The 17,822-nt window shown below is 46.6% G+C and overlaps 1 protein-coding gene across 3 annotated transcripts in view; it reads right to left on the reverse strand.

Annotated features, from left to right (window-relative positions):
- Positions 1 to 8,093, reverse strand: part of sdc2 (syndecan 2) — an 85,356-nt gene extending 77,263 nt beyond the window's left edge. For 2 of the 3 annotated variants that reach the window (XM_055631784.1, XM_055631782.1), the window contains exon 1: positions 7,452 to 7,977. In XM_055631784.1, the coding sequence (XP_055487759.1) occupies positions 7,452 to 7,511 (60 nt within the window). In that variant the 5' untranslated portion in view covers positions 7,512 to 7,977. The other variant, XM_055631783.1, reaches the window with a different exon arrangement.
- Between the last annotated feature and the right edge of the window lie 9,729 nt (positions 8,094 to 17,822).

A 17,822-nucleotide genomic window follows, 5' to 3' on the forward strand; every position in this document is an offset into this window, starting at 1 on the left:
GAGAAAACCCGCACGCGGTTATTGGGAGAATGTACAAACTCCGTACAGACAAGCACCCATAGTCGGGATCGAACACGGGTTTCCGGTGCTGCAAGCGCTGTAAAGCAGCAACCTATGATGAGCGTTTGTCGGCACTGGGCCTGTACTTGCTGGTGTTTACAAGAGTGAGAGGAGGACCTCATTGAAACTCACAAAATAATAATAATAATAAAAAAAAACTTTATTACGGACTTGAGGTCGACAAGGGGAAACATTACATTTAAAAAAAATGCATTGCATATTAAAAAATATCATAAAATACATATAAAATCTTAATATAATCCATAAACACATCATAAATTATATTTAAAAAATAATAGTGAAAAGCTTGGATCGAGTGGATGTTCCCACGAGTGGGAGAGTCAGAATAAAAGGACGTTCCTTCAGGAAGGAGATGAGGAGGTATTTCTTTAGTCAGAGGGAGGTGAATCTGTGGAATTCTTTACCACAGAAAGCTGTGGAGGCCAAGTCAGTGGATATTTTTACGGCAGATATAGATAGATTCTTGATTGGTATGGATGTCAAGGGATATGGGGAGGAGGCAGGAGAATGGGGTTGAGAGGGAGAGATAGATCAGCCATGATTGAATGGCGGAGTAGACTTGATGGGTCGAATGGCTTAATTCCGCTCCGATCACATGACGTTATGGCCAAATGACCTCAAGGTCCTCTCTCTCTCTCTGTCCATCTCCTGCCTCCTCTTCTCATTTTTATTTGAAAGCTTTGCAAAACAGCCCAAACCATCCCAATTAATACCGACTGATGCTGACTTCTTGCAAACAAATCCCAAAATATATACTAAAGATAGACACAAGAATCTGGAGCAACTCAGTGGATTAAACCGCATCTCTGGAGTAGAAGGAAATAGGTGACGCTTCGGGTCGAAGCCCTTCTTCGGACCTGAAGACTTTTTGGGTCTGAAGAAGGGCCTCGACTCGAAACGCCACCTATTCCTTCTCTCCAGAGATGCTGTCTGACCTGCCAAGTTACTTCAGTTTTTTGTGTTTGTCTTTGGTTTAAGCCAGCATCTGCAGTTACTTCCTACCCAAAATATACTAAACACCAATCCATGACAGCAAATCAACTTTGTGGTTAGGTTTTGGAACAGCAACATTTCTACTTCAAACACACAACGGGAGGATCCAAACAAACTTCTGTGATCATACATGAAGCAACAGAGATATAGAGCTCCAATTGTCTGCATCAGCACATATTCCATGAATAGCAAAATAAACTACCCAGAACTTTTGCCCAGAGTATGGGAATCGAGGACCAGAGGACATAGGTACAAGGTGAAGGGGAAGAGATTGAATAGGAATCTGAGGGGTAACTTTTTCACACAAAGGGCGGTGGATGTGTGGAACAAGCTACCAGAGGAGGTGGTTGAGGCTGGGACTATCCCAATGTTTAAGAAACAGTTAGAAAAAAATGCTGGAGAAACTCAGCGGGTGTGGCAGCATCTATGGAGCGAAGGAAATAGGCAACGTTTCAGGCCAAGACCGTTCTTCAGACTGATGAAACAGTTATACAGGTATATGGTTCAGACAGGTTTGGAGGGATATGGACCATGCGTGGGCAGGTGGGACTAGTGTAGCTGGGACATGTTGACCAGTGTGGGCAACTTGGGCCAAAGGTTGTGTGACAGTATGACTCTACATCTGCCCATTGTTCTATTTCCACAAAAACCATTAACCCATTTCAAATGAAAACCACTTTGCTGGGCGGCATGGTGGCGCAGCGGTAGAGTTGCTGCTTTACACCGCCAGAGTTCCGAGTTCGATCCTGACTACGGGCGCTGTCTGTACAGAGTTTGTACGTTCTCCCCGTGACCTGAGTGGGTTTTCCCCGGGTGCCGTCTGTCCGGAGTTTGTACATTCTCATGCAGAGCTTGTCTCCGAGAACTTTGGTTTCCTCCCACACTCCAAAGACGTGCAGGTTTTGCAGGTTAATCGGCCTGGTGCAAATGTAAATTGCCCCTAGTGTGCGGGGATCACCGGTGGGCCGAATGGCCTGTGTCCGCGCGCTGTGTCTCTAAACTAAAAGTTTAAATTGTTTTTATGAATTAAAGGTGAAAGGTTTTAACACAAACTTTTGATAGTTATCATGAAAACAGTCAACATTTTCAAACAAAAAAAAAAAGACCATAGGCACGATTGTTTCTGTACATGTTATAAAATTCTACAATTCTCTTTGGGTGGAGAAAGCGGGCTAATGTCCAGATTCATACACCCTGAACCATTTCTGTTCTGTGGTATTTGACCAGCCTCCAACATTCCAGCTCTGGACATCCCGCTGTTTTGGCCTGCAAAACTTTATTTTCCGAATAAAACTGGAAAACGCAAGCAGACGTGTGGGAGGAAATAAGAGAAAATGGAAGGGAATGAGAAAACAGCAGTTTAACACAGCGATAAAAAGGAAAGGCACATAGTGCTGAAGTCAGGCAGCATCTCTGGAGAACATGGGTGACATAGAGCAGCATCTCAGGAGGGAAGGAATGGGCGACGTTTCGGGTCGAGACTCTTCTTCAGACTGATGTCAGGAGAGGGGGCGGGACAAAGATAGAATGTAGTCGGAGATAGTAAAGCCCCTGTCCCACGGTGCGAGTTTACCCAAGAGCTCTCCCAAGTTAAAAAAAAATCAAACTCGTGCACTTCATCACGAGTATTTTTTTACTCTTGGGACATTTTTCAGTGTTGAAAAAACTTCACGAGTTTCCGCGTTTCCCCGAGTACCTGCCATTAGCGTTACAAGCCACTACGAGACATCCACGAGCTACGACGTACCCACTACGTACTTACCACGAGTTTGATTTTTTTTAAAACACGGGAGAGCTCTTGGGTAAACTCGCATCGTGGGACAGGGGCTTAAGACTAGTGGGAGAACTGGGAAGGGCTATTTGAAGTAAGAGAAGTCAATGTTCACACCGCCGGGGTGTAAACTACCCAAGCAAAATATGAGGTGCTGTTTCTCAAATTTGCACTGGGCCTCACTCTGACAATGGAGGAGGCCCAGGCCACAAAGGTCAGATTGGGAATGAGAGTGCTGTGCCATCGGGAAATCAGGTAGGTTAAGAATCACAAAATGCTGGAGTAACTCAGCAGGTGAGGCAGCATATCACATCTTAACCTACCTGAAGAGGTAGGTTAAAAGGTCAGTGTATGAAAAAGGGACCCCAACACAAACGTCACCCATCCTTTTTCTCCACAGATGATGCCTGACCCGCCGAGTTACTCCAGCGCTCTGTGTCTATCAAGAGTATTAAAAGACTCTTGGATAGGTAGACAGGCACAAAATACTGGAGTAACTCTCAACGGAACAGGCAGCATCTGTGGAAACAAGGAACGGTGACATTTTGGGTCTAGACCCTTCTTTGGGACAGATATGCGGATATGAGCGGTTTAGGCGGATACAGGCCAAACACAGGGAGGTGGGGTTTGTGAAGACGGAGCATCTTGGTTGGCATGGGCAAGTTGGGCCAGTGAGCCCATTTCCATGCTGCACGATGGCGCAGCAGTAGAATTGCTACCCTACAGGGCCAGAGACCCGGCTTCGATCATGACTACGGATCCTGTCTGTACGGAGTTTGTACGTTCTACCTGTGACCTGTGTGGGTTTTCACCGAGATCTTCAGTTTCATATGTTAATTGGCTTGGTATAAATGTAAATTGTCCCTAGTGTAAAAGTGTTAGTGTGCGGGGATCGCTGGTTGGTGCGGGCTCGGTGGGCCGAAGGGCCCGTTTCCACGCTGTATCTCCAAACTACACTACTGTTCTATATTCTAAATAGTGGCAAAAAATCTTATAATCTGAACAAATTCTGATGTACAGTGTGGTTTAATGAAATTTTATTTATACACAGAGATAAGACACTAAATGTTGGAGTAAGCCAACTCTGGTGAACATGAATAAATGAGGTTCAAAGAAGGTCCCAACCCTAAACGTCACCTATGCATTTTATCCAGAGTAAGGGAATTTGCCCAGAGTCGGGGAATCGAGGATCAGAGGACATAGGTTTACGGTGATGGGGAAAAGATTTAATAGAAATCTGAGGGATAACATTTTTCACACAAAGGGCGGTGGGTGTATGGAACAAGCTGCCAGAGGAGGTGGTTAAAGCAGAGACAATCCCAACATTTAAGAAACGATTAAGACAGGTACATGGATAGGACAGGTTTGGAGGGATATGGGCCAAACATCAGCAGGTAGGACTAGTATAGCTGGGACATGTTGGCCGGTGTGGGCAAGTTGGGCCGAAGGGCCTGTTTTCAGGCTGTATCACTCTATGAATCTGATGAGTACTGGTGTCAGGGGTTATGGGGAGAAGTCAGGAAAATGGAAGGGAAAGATAGATCAGCCACGATTGAATGGCGGAGTAACTTATAACCATATAACTTGATGGGCCGAATGGCCTCATTCTACTATCACTTATGATATTATGACTCCAGAGATGCTGCCTGACCTGCTGAGTTACTCCAGCATCTTCTGTCTATATGTTGGTATTAAACCAGCATCTGCAGTAAATAAACATTGCTACATGTTTATTTACAGTTTTCTTTTGGAACAATCGAAGTAAGATTTCTTTACAAAACGTTCAGAACAAGAGACTACCGGTTGCAACACTGTTGCAGATCTATCGGCTTATTGCAACTATGATTTTAATGTCATGAAATGCAACATGTCTAAAGAGTATTAAATGATTCGGTGTTTAGCTTATTAGTTTTGCTGAGTGTACAATAGACAATGGACAGTAGGTGCAGGAGTAGACCATTCGGCCCTTCAAGCCAGCACCGCCATTCAATGTGACCATGGCTGATCATCCCCAATCAGTACCCCGTTCCTGCCTTCTCCCCATATCCCCTGACTGCCATCTTTAAGAGTTCTATCTAGCTCTCTCTTGAAAGTATCCAGAGAACCTGCCTCCACCCCTCTGAGGCAGAGAATTCCACAGACTCACAACTCTGTGTGAAAAAGTGTTTCCTCGTCTCCGTCCTAAATGGCTTACCCCTTATTCTTAAACTGTGGCCCCTGGTTCTGGACTCCCCCAACATTGGGAACATGTTTCCTGCCTCTAGTGTGTCCAAACCCTTAATAATCTTATATGTTTCAACATATACAAAATCATGAGAGCAATAGACAGAGTCTCTTTCCCACAGTAGGGAAATCAAGAACCAGATTTAAGGTTTAAGGTGAGGGGGGGGGGGGGGGGGAAGATTTAATAGGAATCTGTAGGGTTACTTTTTTTCAGGCAAATGGTGGTGAATGTAAGGAATGAACTGCCAGGGGAGGTAGTTGAGGCAGGGACTATTGTAACTTTTAAGAAACATTTATACAGGTGCATGGATAGGATAGGATTAAAGGGATATGGGCCAAACACAGGCTGGTGGAATGAGTGTAGGTGGGACATGCTGGCTGGTGTACGCAGGTTGGGCCGAAGGGCCTGTTTCCACACTGTATGGCTCTATGATATGTGTAGGAAGGAACTGCAGATGCTGGTTTACCGAAGATAGACACAAAAGGCTGGAGTAACTCAGCGGGTCAGGCAGCATTTTCTCCAGGGGTAAGCCATTTAGAGCAGAGATGAGGAAAATCTTTTTCACCCAGAGAGTTGTGAGTCTGTGGAATTCTCTGCCTCAGAGGGCAGTCAGTGGAGGCCAGTTTTCTGGATACTTTCAAGAGAGAGCTGGATAGGGCTCTTAAAGATAGCCGAGTCAGGGGATATGGGGAGAAGGCAGGAACGGGGTACTGATTGTGGATGATCAGCCATGATCACATTGAATGGCGGTGCTGGCTCGGAGGGCCGAATGGCCTGCTCCTGCACCTATTGTCTATTGCCTGACCTGTTGGGTTACTCCAGCTTTTTGTGTCTATCTTTGACTCGATTAAATACTCCATCCAGAACAAATATGTAACTTCACTTTGAATTCAGTAGGAAGGAACTGCAGATGCTGGCTTACACCGTAGACACAAAATGTTGGAGTAACTCAGCGGCACAGGCAGCATCTCGGGAGAGGAGGAATGGGTGACGTCTCGAGTGGTGAACCCAGAAGAAGGGTCTCGACCTTGAATCGTTCGTTTTCCATTCCTCCTCTCCAGAGATGCTTGCTTGCTGTTTGTCCCGCTGAGTGACTCCAGCATGTTGTGCCCCTCTGCACGATAGACTCACTGGGACTTTGTATACTTGGATGGTTTTTGTGGAGGATCATTCAGTGAGCTTCAAGTTAAATGAAAGAGCAAACTTGTAACTTGTACACTCCACAGAAGTGTAGGATGGCTGCCTTGTCCATTCAACAATGCAATCTTTCATTCAATTGTAACATTTCTTCTGTTCGATTGCAACATTCCTTCAATTGCAAATACGCAGATATTGCATTTCGTTTCGTTATATATTGCGTTTACTGCATTTTAAAATCTGCATTTAAACTTTTTTAAACTAGATAACAATGTCTTGAAAGATGCAGTTGAATCATTGACTCGAGGACTAGACTGCATTTGCACAACATCTGCGGCTTTGCACAATTTAATAATCGAGCATTTTTTACATAAAAGGGCGAATAAGAGCGTGCTTAAAAATCACACACGCCATCTAAAGGACTTGCAAAGTTACTTCAACGGAATATCCCACCTGCAGAGAAACTTTTTATGTGTGTGTACGAGTTGCTTCTTTTCATCTCTTACTTCCGGAGATTAATACATACTCAGTTTCTCCCTAACAGGTTTGATCCTCGCTCAGGGAGAAATCATTTCCTGCAAATCTCTCTCTTTGCACAGCCCCGGGGCAAAACCGCGGTGAGTTTTGTTCGGAGGGATTAAAAGAACTCGGCATTCCCGCAAAAAAAAACGCAATGCACATTGCACAAGGGTGCGTTTTGCAACGCATGCCAACGACCCCAGTGTTTGATTCCAACTCACTCAACCTTGCAATGCAATGTAATGCGACCTTGCAGGTCGGGGCATATTTAAAAAAAGCTCCCTACAACATAAAATCAATCAGATATAAATCAAAATGCATGCACAAAAGTATAGGTTGGCTGCCTTGTTCATTCATTCAACAATGCAATCTTCAATTCAATTGTAATAGTTCTGTTCGATTGCAACATTCCTTCAATTGCAAATACAATTGCATTTCGTTGTGTTATAGATATTGCGTTAACTGCATTTTAAAATGACAACTCTGCATTTGAACTTTTTTTTTGCTGGCAAGAGCAAAGATCCCATAGCTTGCTAGAGGATCTTTGGGCAAGAATGTGGAACTAGTCGAAATCATTCATAAATTGCGTCGGTGCGTATGCAATCTCTGGCGCTGGCTGCATGCATCTGATCCTCCCGGTTTAAAAAAGGATTTACTCTGGCCGTGATCGAGTGACAAGTCTCCCCCCTCCCCGTGTGTGTGTGTGTGTTTGTGCACAGGACTTACCAGCTCCCCGTTAGCCAGCGTGCAGAGACTGAGAGTCAGGAGTATCCAAGCGTTCTTCATGGTGCTTGTAGCCAAAGATACTAGAGGAGCTCTGCTCTATAATCTTTGCTTGCAGCTCTTCTCCGGGTTTGCAAAATTAAAAAAACATAAAAAAGAGGGAGGAGAGGGGGGGCGCGAGGCTGCAGAAACTCACGAGCTCCCGGGGCTGCAGATTCCTCCCCTTTGCTTCTTGCTGCAAAAAAAACCCCTCACTGCACGGCAAACGCTATCCTGTCTTCTTATTCTGGCTTCAGTTTCTTCTTCTCCAAGGAATATTCTTCCGCGGACTTTTATCCTCGCCCTCTTTAAATTCCTCCTTCCCTGGGGTTCAAATGCAGATGCATTATTTTTTTTTAAAGGTGAAAAAACTTTGCATTTCGGTGCAGGGAAATATATATATATATTTTAAATGCAACAAATTGCAATGCAAAAGATAATACTAAAAACTGAAACGGTTGCTTTCCTTCCTTTGCAGATGATCCCAAGTCCTTACCTAAACTCTTCTGGAAATAACCTCCAAACGCTCCAGCTTTGGGGATTTATGTGTGTGTGTATGTGGGGGGGACGAGCCGCTGCCCGGGTGGGTGGAGGCTGCTCGGCTTTGATTGACAACAGCGGCCCCGGGGCTGCAATGGTAGCGCCGCCCTATAGGTAGCAATGTGAAGCAACAGAGCCTATCATGCAGGCACATCCACACATAGAAAATAGGTGCAGGAGTAGGCCATTCAGCCCTTCGAGCCAGCACCGCCATTCAATGTGATCATGGCTGATCATCCACAATCAGTACCCCGTGTTTAAGAAGGAACTGCAGATGCTGGAAAATCGAAGGTAGACAAAAGTGCAGGAGAAACTAAGCGGGTGCGGCAGCATCTATAGAGCGAAGGGAATAGGCAATGTTTCGGGCCGAAACCCTTCTTCAGTCTGAATTTTTCAGCACTTTTGTCTACAATCAGTACCCCATTCCTGCCTTCTCCCCAGCCCCATATCCCTTGATTCTTCTAGCCTTAAGTGCAAAATCTAACTTTTGAATGCATCCAGTGAACCGGCCCCCACTGCCTTCTGAGGCAGAGAATTCCACAAATTTGCACCAAAGAGGCTGCAGATGCTGGAATCCTAAGCAAAAATTGTTTTTAAAGCAGTAATTTTTAGTTTAGTTTAGTTTAGTTTTAATTTCATAGCCCCCCTCAGACATGGCTGACCATGGGTGTCTCCAGGGTTGGAGGACGCCTGTGCGTGACTTTGTTTAACGTGGGGAGACTGGTGCACAGACAGCCACCCCACGGTCCTTGACAGATCTGGGTCAGGATCCAGTGGCATGGAGTCCAAGATGACCGGAGACCATTTTCTGCTGCAGCCTTCATCCGCCTTCCCAGCCGTTGTGACGCTCCACTAAGGTCAGCCATCGTCCTCCGCATGTTCCACCGTTGAGGTCTTGGTTGGATTGCTCTTTGTTTTGGTTTAGTTTAGAGATACAGCGCGGAAACAGGCCCACCGGGTCCGTGCCGACCAGTGATCCCCGCACGTTAACACTATCCTACACCCACTAGGGGCAATTTTTACATTTTACAAGCCAATCGACCTACAAACCTGTGGAGTGTGGGAGGAAACCGAAGATCTCAGAGAAAACCTACACACGTCACGGGGAGAATGTACAGACTCCGTACAGACAGCACCCGTAGTCGGGATTAAACCTGGATCTCCAGCGCTGCATTCGCTGAAAGGCAGCAACTCTACTGCTGTGCCACCGTGTCGCTTCTGAGGCAGGGAATTCCACAAATTCACACCAAAGGCCTGCAGATGCTGCAATCCTGAGCAAAATATTAAAAAAAAACTAAGCAGTCATGCAAAGAGGCTGAAGAGGGTAGGGTATTGACATGGATAGAGAACTGGTTGGCAGACAGGAAACAAAGAGTAGGAATGAACGGGTCCTTTTCAGAATGGCAGGCAGTGACTAGTGGGGTGCTGCAAGGCTCGGCGCTGGGACCCCAGTTGTTTACAATATATAATAACGGTTTAGACGAGGGAATTAAATGTGACATGTCCAAGTGTCCGGATGACACAAAGCTGGGTGACAGTGTGAGCTGCAAAGAGGATGCTATGAGGCTGCAGGGTGACTTGGAAAGGTTGGGTGAGTGTGTAGCAGATGCAGTATATAATGTGGATAAATGTGAGGTTATCCACTTTGGTGGCAAGAAAAAGGAGGCAGATTATTATCTGAATGGTGTCAGATTTAGAAAAGGGGAGGTGCAACGAGACCTGGGTGTGCTTGTACATCAGTCAGCATGCAGGTACCGCAGGCAGTGAAGAAAGCTATTGGCATGTTGGCCTTCATTGCGCGAGGATCAGTTTTGAAGCAAGGAGTTCCTACTGCAGTTGTACAGGGCCCTGGTATGACCGCATCTGGTGCAACGGTTCGATCCTGACTACGTGTGCTGTCTGTACGGAGTTTGTACATTCTCCCCGTGACCTGCGTAGGTTTTATCCCACACTCCAAAGACGTACAGGTTTGTAGGTTATTTGGCTTGGTGAATGTAAAAATTGTCCCTTGTGCGTATAGGATAGTGTTAATGTGCGGGGATCGCTGGTCGGTGCGGACCCGGTGGGCCGAAAGGGCCTGTTTCCTCGCTGTATCTCTAAACTAAACTAAACTATTGTGGACAATTTTGGTCTCCTAATTTGAAGATTGCTATTGTGGGAGTGCAGCGTAGGTTCACCAGGTTAATTCCTGGGATGGCGGAACTGGCATATTATGAAAGAATGGATCGACTGGGCTTGTTTTCACTGGAATTTAGAAGAATGAGAGGGGATCTTATAAAAACATTAAAATTCTTAAAGTATTGGACAGGCTAAATGCAGGAAAATGCTCCCGATGTTGGGGGAGTCCAGAACCAGGCGTCACAGTTTAAGAACAAGGGGTAGGGGGGAAAAAAATCACCCAGAGTTCTGAATCTATGGAATTCTCTGCCACAGAAGGCAGTGGAGGCCAATTCACTGGATGTTTTCAAGAGAGAGTCAGATTTAGCTCTTAGGGCTAAAGTAATCAAGGAATATGGGGACAAAGCAAGAATGGGGTACTGATTGGGGATGATCAGCCATGATCATATTGAATGGCGGTGCTGGCTCGAAGGGCCGAATGGCCTACTCCTGCACCTATTTGCTATGTTTCTATATTGCAATCCTGAACAAAATACAGACTAAGAAGGAAAATAAAAGAGGTTGCAGATGCTGCAATCCTGAGCTAAATGGAAACTGAGCAGTAATATAAAGTGGCAGACACAAATAGAAAATAGACAATAGACAAATAAGTGCAGGAGTAGGCCAATCGGCCCTTCAAGCCAGCACCGCCATTCAATGTGATCAAGGCTGATCATCCCCAATCAGTACCCCGTTTCTGCCTTCTCCCCATATCCCCTTTTAAGAGCCCTATCTAGCTCTCTCTTGAAAGCATCCAGAGAACCTGCCTCCACTCCCCTCTGAGGCGGAGAATTCCACAGCCTCACCACCCTCTGTGAGAAAATGTGTTTCCTCGTCTCCGTTCTAAATGGCTTACTCCTTATTCTTAAACTGTGGCCCTTGGTTCTGGACTCCCCCAACATCGGGAACATGTTTCCTGCGTCTAGCGTGTCCAAGCCCTTAACAATCTTATATGTTTCATTGAGATACCCTCTCATCCTTCTAAATTCCAGAGTGTACAAACCCAGCTGCTCCAATCTCTCAGCATGTGACCCTCCTGCCATCCCGGGAATTAACCTTGTAAACCTACGCTGCACTCCCTCAATAGCAAGAATGTCCTTCCTCAATTTAGGGGACCAAAACTGCACACAAAGACTGCAGATGCTGCAATCCTGAGAATAAAAAACGAGGCAGTAATGCAAAGTTGCAGACATTAAGAGGCAGCTTCTGCTGGAATCCTGAGAAAATACAACTGAGCAGTTGCCCACACAAAAGTTTGCAAAATTTTGTAAAGTTACATAAGTTAAAATGTAAAGTTGCAGACACATAATTTTACAAAATTTAGCAAAGGTTTTGCTGTCTGACCCGCTGAGTTACTCCAGCTGTTGGTGTCTATCTTCAGTTTGAACCAGCATAATCAGTTCCTTCTGAAAAAAATTAATAGTTCAATTCAGTTTAGTTTACTGTCACTGTATTACTGTTGTTACTTGTGGGCGGAGCACCAAGGCAAATTCCTTGTATGTGAATACTTGACCAATAAATTTACTTACTTACTTACTTTATTGTCACATATACCAGTGCAGTGAAAGAAGGGTCTCGACTCAAAACGTCATCCGTTCCATTTCTCCAGAGATGCTGCCTGACCTGCTAACTTCAAATAGCCCTAGCTTTCTCTCTCCCCCTTCCCAGTTCTCCCACTAGTCTTACTGACTCCACCTACATTCTATCTTTGTCCCTCCCCCTCCCCTGACATCAGTCTGAAGCTCTATCTTTGGTCTGAAGAAGGGTCTCGATCCGAAACATCGGCCATTCCTTCTCTGCAGAGATGCTGCCTGTCCTGCTGAGTTACTCCAGCATTTTGTGTCTACCTGATGAGTTACTCCAGCTCTTTGAGTCTATCTACAGTGAAAAGCTTTTGTTGTGTGCTAACCAGTCAGCGGAAAGACAATACATGATTACAATCGAGCCATTTACATTATATAGATGCATGTTCAGGGAATAATGTTTGGTGCAAGGTAAAGCCAGTAAAGTCCAATCAAAGATAGTCCGAGTGTCACCAATGAGGTAGATAGTAGTTCAGGGCTGCTCTCTGGTTGTGATAGGATGGTTCAGTTGCCTGATAACCGCTGGAAAGAAAAACTGTCCCTGAATCTGCAGATGTGTGTTTTCACACTTCTACACGATATATATTCTATAGAGTCTACATGATGTACAGTTATACAGTGTGGAAACAGGCCCTATGGCCCAACTTACCCACGCCGACCAACATGTCCCAGCTACACTAGTCCCACCTGCTTGCGCTTGAAAGGCCGAATGGCCTACTCCTGCACCTATTGTCTATTGTCTAATCCTGTCCTATACATGTACTAGTCTAAATGCTTCTTAAACATTGCAATAGTTCCTGCCTCTGGCAGCTCGTTCCATACACCAACCTCACTTTGCGTGAAAAAGTTACCCCTCAGATCCCTAAAAAATCTTTCCCCCTTCACCTTAAACATATGTCCTTTGGTTCTCGATTCCCCCACCCTGTCCAAGAGACTGTGCATCTATCTGATCTATTCCTCATGATTTTATACATCCCTCATCCTCCTGCGCTCCAGGGAATAGATTCCCAGCCTACTCAACCTAACCCTAAAGCTCACACCCTCTATCCTTGGCAACATCCTTATAAATCTTCTCTGTGCATTTTCCAACAACAAGATCTTTTCTATAACATGGTGCCCAGAACTGAACACAATACTCTAAATATGGCCTCGCCAACGTCTTATACAACTGCAACATGACCTAAAACAGAATGGGACCAGAGTCACTGTATGTCATGTTGTCACTTGCGGGCGGAGCACCAAGGCAAATTCCTTGTATGTGAATACTTGGCCAATAAACTTATTTATTCATTCATTCATTCATTTATTTCAAACTGATGTTGAATCAACTCAAATCTACCGGGAGGTTCTTTTAGGAAGGAGATGAGGAGAAATATCTTCAGGTGAATCTGTGGAATTCTTTGCCACAGAAGGCTGTGGAGGCCAAGTCAATAGATATTTTTAAGACACAAATCGATAGATTCTTGATTAATACGGGTGTCATGGGGTTATGGGGAGAAGGCAGGAGAATGAATGAATGAATAAGTTTATTGGCCGAGTATTCACATACAAGGAATTTGCCTTGGTGCTCTGCCCACAAGGAGAACATGACATACAGTGCCAGTTAGGAATGACACATAAAACATTAAAGGGGTTTAGAAGGGAGAAATAGATCAGCCATGATTGAATGGCGTAGACTTGATGGGCCGAATGGCCTAATTATACTCCTATCACTAATGACCTAATGCCCCAGAAGCCTTTTTGACCACCCTATCTAACTGTGTGGCTTGTACAGAGGGACTGGTACAGAGTACAAATGTAAAGATGCAAACACAACAAATTGCAGATGCTGGAATTCTAACCAAAAAATAACTAAGTAATGCAAGTTGTGGACACAAGAGACGGCCTGTGCTTCTTTGGAGTGTGGGAGGAAGGGGTAAGCCATTTAGAACGGAGATGAGGAAACACTTTTTCCACTTGAGGCCGGTTCTCTGGATACTTTCACGAGACAGCTACATAGGGCTCTTAAAGGTAGCGGAGTCAGGGGATATAGGGAGAAGGCATGAACGGGGTACTGATTGTGGATGATCAGCCATGATCACATTGAATGGCGGTGCTGGCTCGAAGGGCCGAATGGCACCTATTGCAACCGGAGCACCCGGAGATATCCCAGGAGAACATACCGGGAGAACATACAAACCCTGCACAGGGAGCACCCGCAGTCAGGATCCAACCCGGGTCACTGATGCTGTGAGGCAACAACTCCACCTGCCGCGCCACCCAGTCCACGAAGGCACGGAAAGTAATTTAGAGCGTCTTTTGGAACGTCTCAAAGTCTGACAACGTAGCTTTTGCTAACGTCACACAAAACACATCGTCGGGCGTTGCCACCAGGTTATCCAGGGGAACGTAGTTGGGCTTAGATGGGTCATACTAGGCCACATGCTGGAGAAACAGGTGTCGATCTTTTATCCTCAAAATTTGCATTGAAAGCCTAGGTCAATAAATAACAAGGACCTCGTATTAATAGTGGGGGGGGGGTGGGGGGGTCAGACTTCCCAATAATTAGGTTAACATTAGAAAAATACACAAAAGATTTTTGAAATGTACTTGACAAAATAAAATGTGTTGGAAGGATCTGCAGACAAAGACAGTCACAAAAAGCTGGAGTAACTCAGCATGCAGGTACAGCAGGCAGTGAAGAACGCGAATGGCATGTTGGCCTTTGTAACAAGAGGAATCGAATATAGGAGCAAAGAGGTCCTTCTGCAGTTGTACAGGGCTCTAGTGAGACCACACCTGGAGTATTGTGTGCAGTTTTGGTCCCCTAATTTGAGGAAGGGCATTCTTGCTATTGAGGGAATGCAGCATAGGTTTACAAGGTTAATTCCCGGATCTAAGATACTAGATATACAGGTGCACAACCTTTTATCCGACGATCCAAATAACGAAAACCTCCGAATAGCGAAAAAAATTTCGGTCCTTGAAGAAAGGTCCTTGAAAACGTTCACCGAGGGCGGCCCGCAGAGGTGACAGCGGAACCTCCGGTCGGTCCCGGTCCTCGAAGAAAGGGGAACTAAATCCCCATTCATAAAAGAAAAGGTGAGGGTATATTGAGCGGGAGGGTTAATAATTGACAATATGCCGCTGCCTGTCCGAGATCCCAGAGACCCACAGCCAGCAGCAGCCCAGCCCCGTTCCAACTACAGAGGAAAACTGCAAACTGGCCGGAGACGTCAGGACCACCAGAAGCCGCTCCCCGAGCTGCGCCCCCTCATCGGGACACCGACCCCCAGGCCCACTGCAAGCACGGAGATCCCAGATCAGCAACCCCAGCCCAGCCCCGCTCCAACTCCAGAGGAACACGCTCCCCGTATGGACAGAAGCTGATGGTGTGCAAGGGCCGTCGTGTTTTTTGGGTCGCGCAGCTCGGGCTGTGGGCGAACTGCCACTTGTCGCCGTAGCGGCCCATCGGGGAGCGGATTCCTCTGGAGTTGGAGGGGAAGTGGGGTATTGTGCTGTTTGATGGCCCCCTGCTATCCCAGGGACAGGGAGACAGGACGTTCACCGAGGGCGGCCCGCAGAGGTGACAGCGGAACCTCCGGTCGGTCCTCAAAGAAAGGGGAACTAAATCCCCATTCATAAAAGAGAAGCCGAGGGTACATTGCGCGGGAGAGTAGGAATCCAAAGACAAAGTTGAATTAGCGTTCACCGAGGGCGGCCCGCAGAGGTGACAGCGGAACCTCCGGTCGGTCCTCGAAAAAAGGGGAACTAAATCCCCTTCATAAAAGAGAAGTGGAGGGTATATTGCCCGGGAGGGTATATCGCCTACCTGGAAGAAACCGGACATTTTTTCCAGGATGTCGTCTGCACACCAAAGCTCACCAGTTTATGTTTAAAGTTTTACTTAACGTTTATCTCGTCTTTATTATTTATTCGGGGGATTCAAGAATCCCCGAGCTAGGCCGCCTATGTATCGTGAGTCTACCGTGGGAACTCTTTAACTCAGGGAGGCAGCAGCAGATTGTCGCTCCCTTCAGTTTCCCAGCGACAGTCACCTGCCACGGGAGAGAGATCATGCACTGTTGTAGGTCTCCTTTGCACGTCGGTGTTTCTGTCTTTCTCCACTCATTGTTGGCCCCATCTGTCACCACCCCCATCTACACCCCTCTGCTTCCCGGCCATGTGTGTGACCCCATCCCTCCCCTCTCCAGCTCCCCGCTCATTGCACCGGCGCGGGGGCTTTGTACTGTCTTCACGTCGGCGATGGCAGCAGATCGGTGCGAGTCACCGGAGACGTCAGGACCAATTGGACGTCGAGCACCAGGCCCACCGCAAGCACGGAGAACCCAGAGACCCACAGCCAACAGCAGCCCAGCCCAGCTCCAACTACTTAGGAACCTGGGTTGCGGATGACGGGGCGCAGCTCGGGGCGTCGTAGGGGCCCATCGGGGAGCGGGTTCCTGTTGGTCCTGACGTCTCCGGCCACCTGCGATCCTCCGGGAACTGTACCGCCCTTGCAGGAGAGTGGGATTGTTTGCAGTTGCAGAGGGAGGGGGCAAGGGCGGTACAGTTCCCAGTCTCAGCTCCTGTCCAGGGGGGTGGCCGGAGACGTCAGGACCAACGGGACAGCGACCCCCCAGGCCCACTGCAAGCACGGAGATCCCAGAGACCCACAGCCAGCAGCAACTCCAGCCCAGCCCCGCTCCAACTCCAGAGGAACACGTAGGGGCAGAACCTGATGGTGTGCAAGGTAAGTCTTGGGGTGGCGGATGAGGAGGCGCAGCTCGGGCTGTGGGCAAACTGCCACTTGTCGCCGTAGCGGCCCATCGGGGAGCGGATTCCTCTGAAGTTGGAGGGGGAGGGGGGTATTGTGCTGTTTGATCGCCCCCTGCTATCCCAGGGACAGGGAGACACAGCGGCTTTTTAGACTGGTGGGCAATCACTTCCAAAGTTCTGCCCACACAGTCAGTACACCTCTCCTACACTGCATTTCATACAAACATTTATTCTGCAAGAAAAAACTACATTGAAGACTCAAACTCGCGACCGAGTAACTGCCGGGATCAAGGCGCAAACTCGCGACCTTAGATCGCCTAAGGGCATGTAGCCCCGCTAGGGTGACATGAGTGCGGGAGGTGATTCAATGCTGCGGGCACATTTACAAATTGAGGAATTCATTCAACACACTGCATTTCATACAAACATTTATTCTGCAAAAAAAAACCTACATTGAAGACTCAAACTCGCGACCGAGTAACTGCCGGGATCAAAGCGCAAACTCGCGACCTTGCGGATATGAGCCGGGCACTCTACCACTGAGCCAGCCATTAAAATCTACGCTAAAAAATTTCCATTCCGAAGACCGACAAATTCTGAATTACGAAAAGTGTCTGGTCCCAAGGCTGTCGGATAAAAGGTTGTGCACCTGTACTACTATTTACTAGATCTAAACATCTATCCATTTCTTAAGAATAGATTAACATTTTTAAATAGCCTGTATCCAAATAACATTCACACAAGAATTCACAATATAACATAATTTTTAAATCTCATTGTCATGGGTTTATAGGCCAAATGGAAGGAATGTTTAATACCTGTAAATTAATAGCCATTTAAATCAGCTTGCTAGTGGGTTTTTCTGGAACGCGATCAATTGGAATGTTGCGGTTGCAGTGGATTTAAACCCGTATCGGCAGCAAAAACACTACCGGTACGTTCGGGGAAAAAAATCACTGTTTCGCAACTTAAAATGTGAATTAAATGCATCTTAAGAAACACTTTTATACATAAAAATAAACTACTTTCTTTTACCTGTCCCCTACGTAAAATCCGGCCCCGTTGTCGGCATTGACGGCTTCAGAAGTTGATTTTAAAATCACTCCAGCGATTAACTTGTCGGGCGAATTTTTTTTAAGACACACAGAGCGACCATCGGAACGATCCTTCAGTAAAAACTTGCACTCCAACAAAATATAATCCAGGACCAGGTCGGAGAACACCGCGTTGTAACCCCACCCCCTCAAACGCGCCAAAATCGTGCACACGGCCAATGGCAGAATTGCAGCGCCACTGA

The sequence above is a fragment of the Leucoraja erinacea genome, unplaced genomic scaffold (genome assembly GCF_028641065.1).
Source record: "Leucoraja erinacea ecotype New England unplaced genomic scaffold, Leri_hhj_1 Leri_90S, whole genome shotgun sequence".
NCBI classification, from domain to species: Eukaryota; Metazoa; Chordata; class Chondrichthyes; order Rajiformes; family Rajidae; genus Leucoraja; species Leucoraja erinaceus.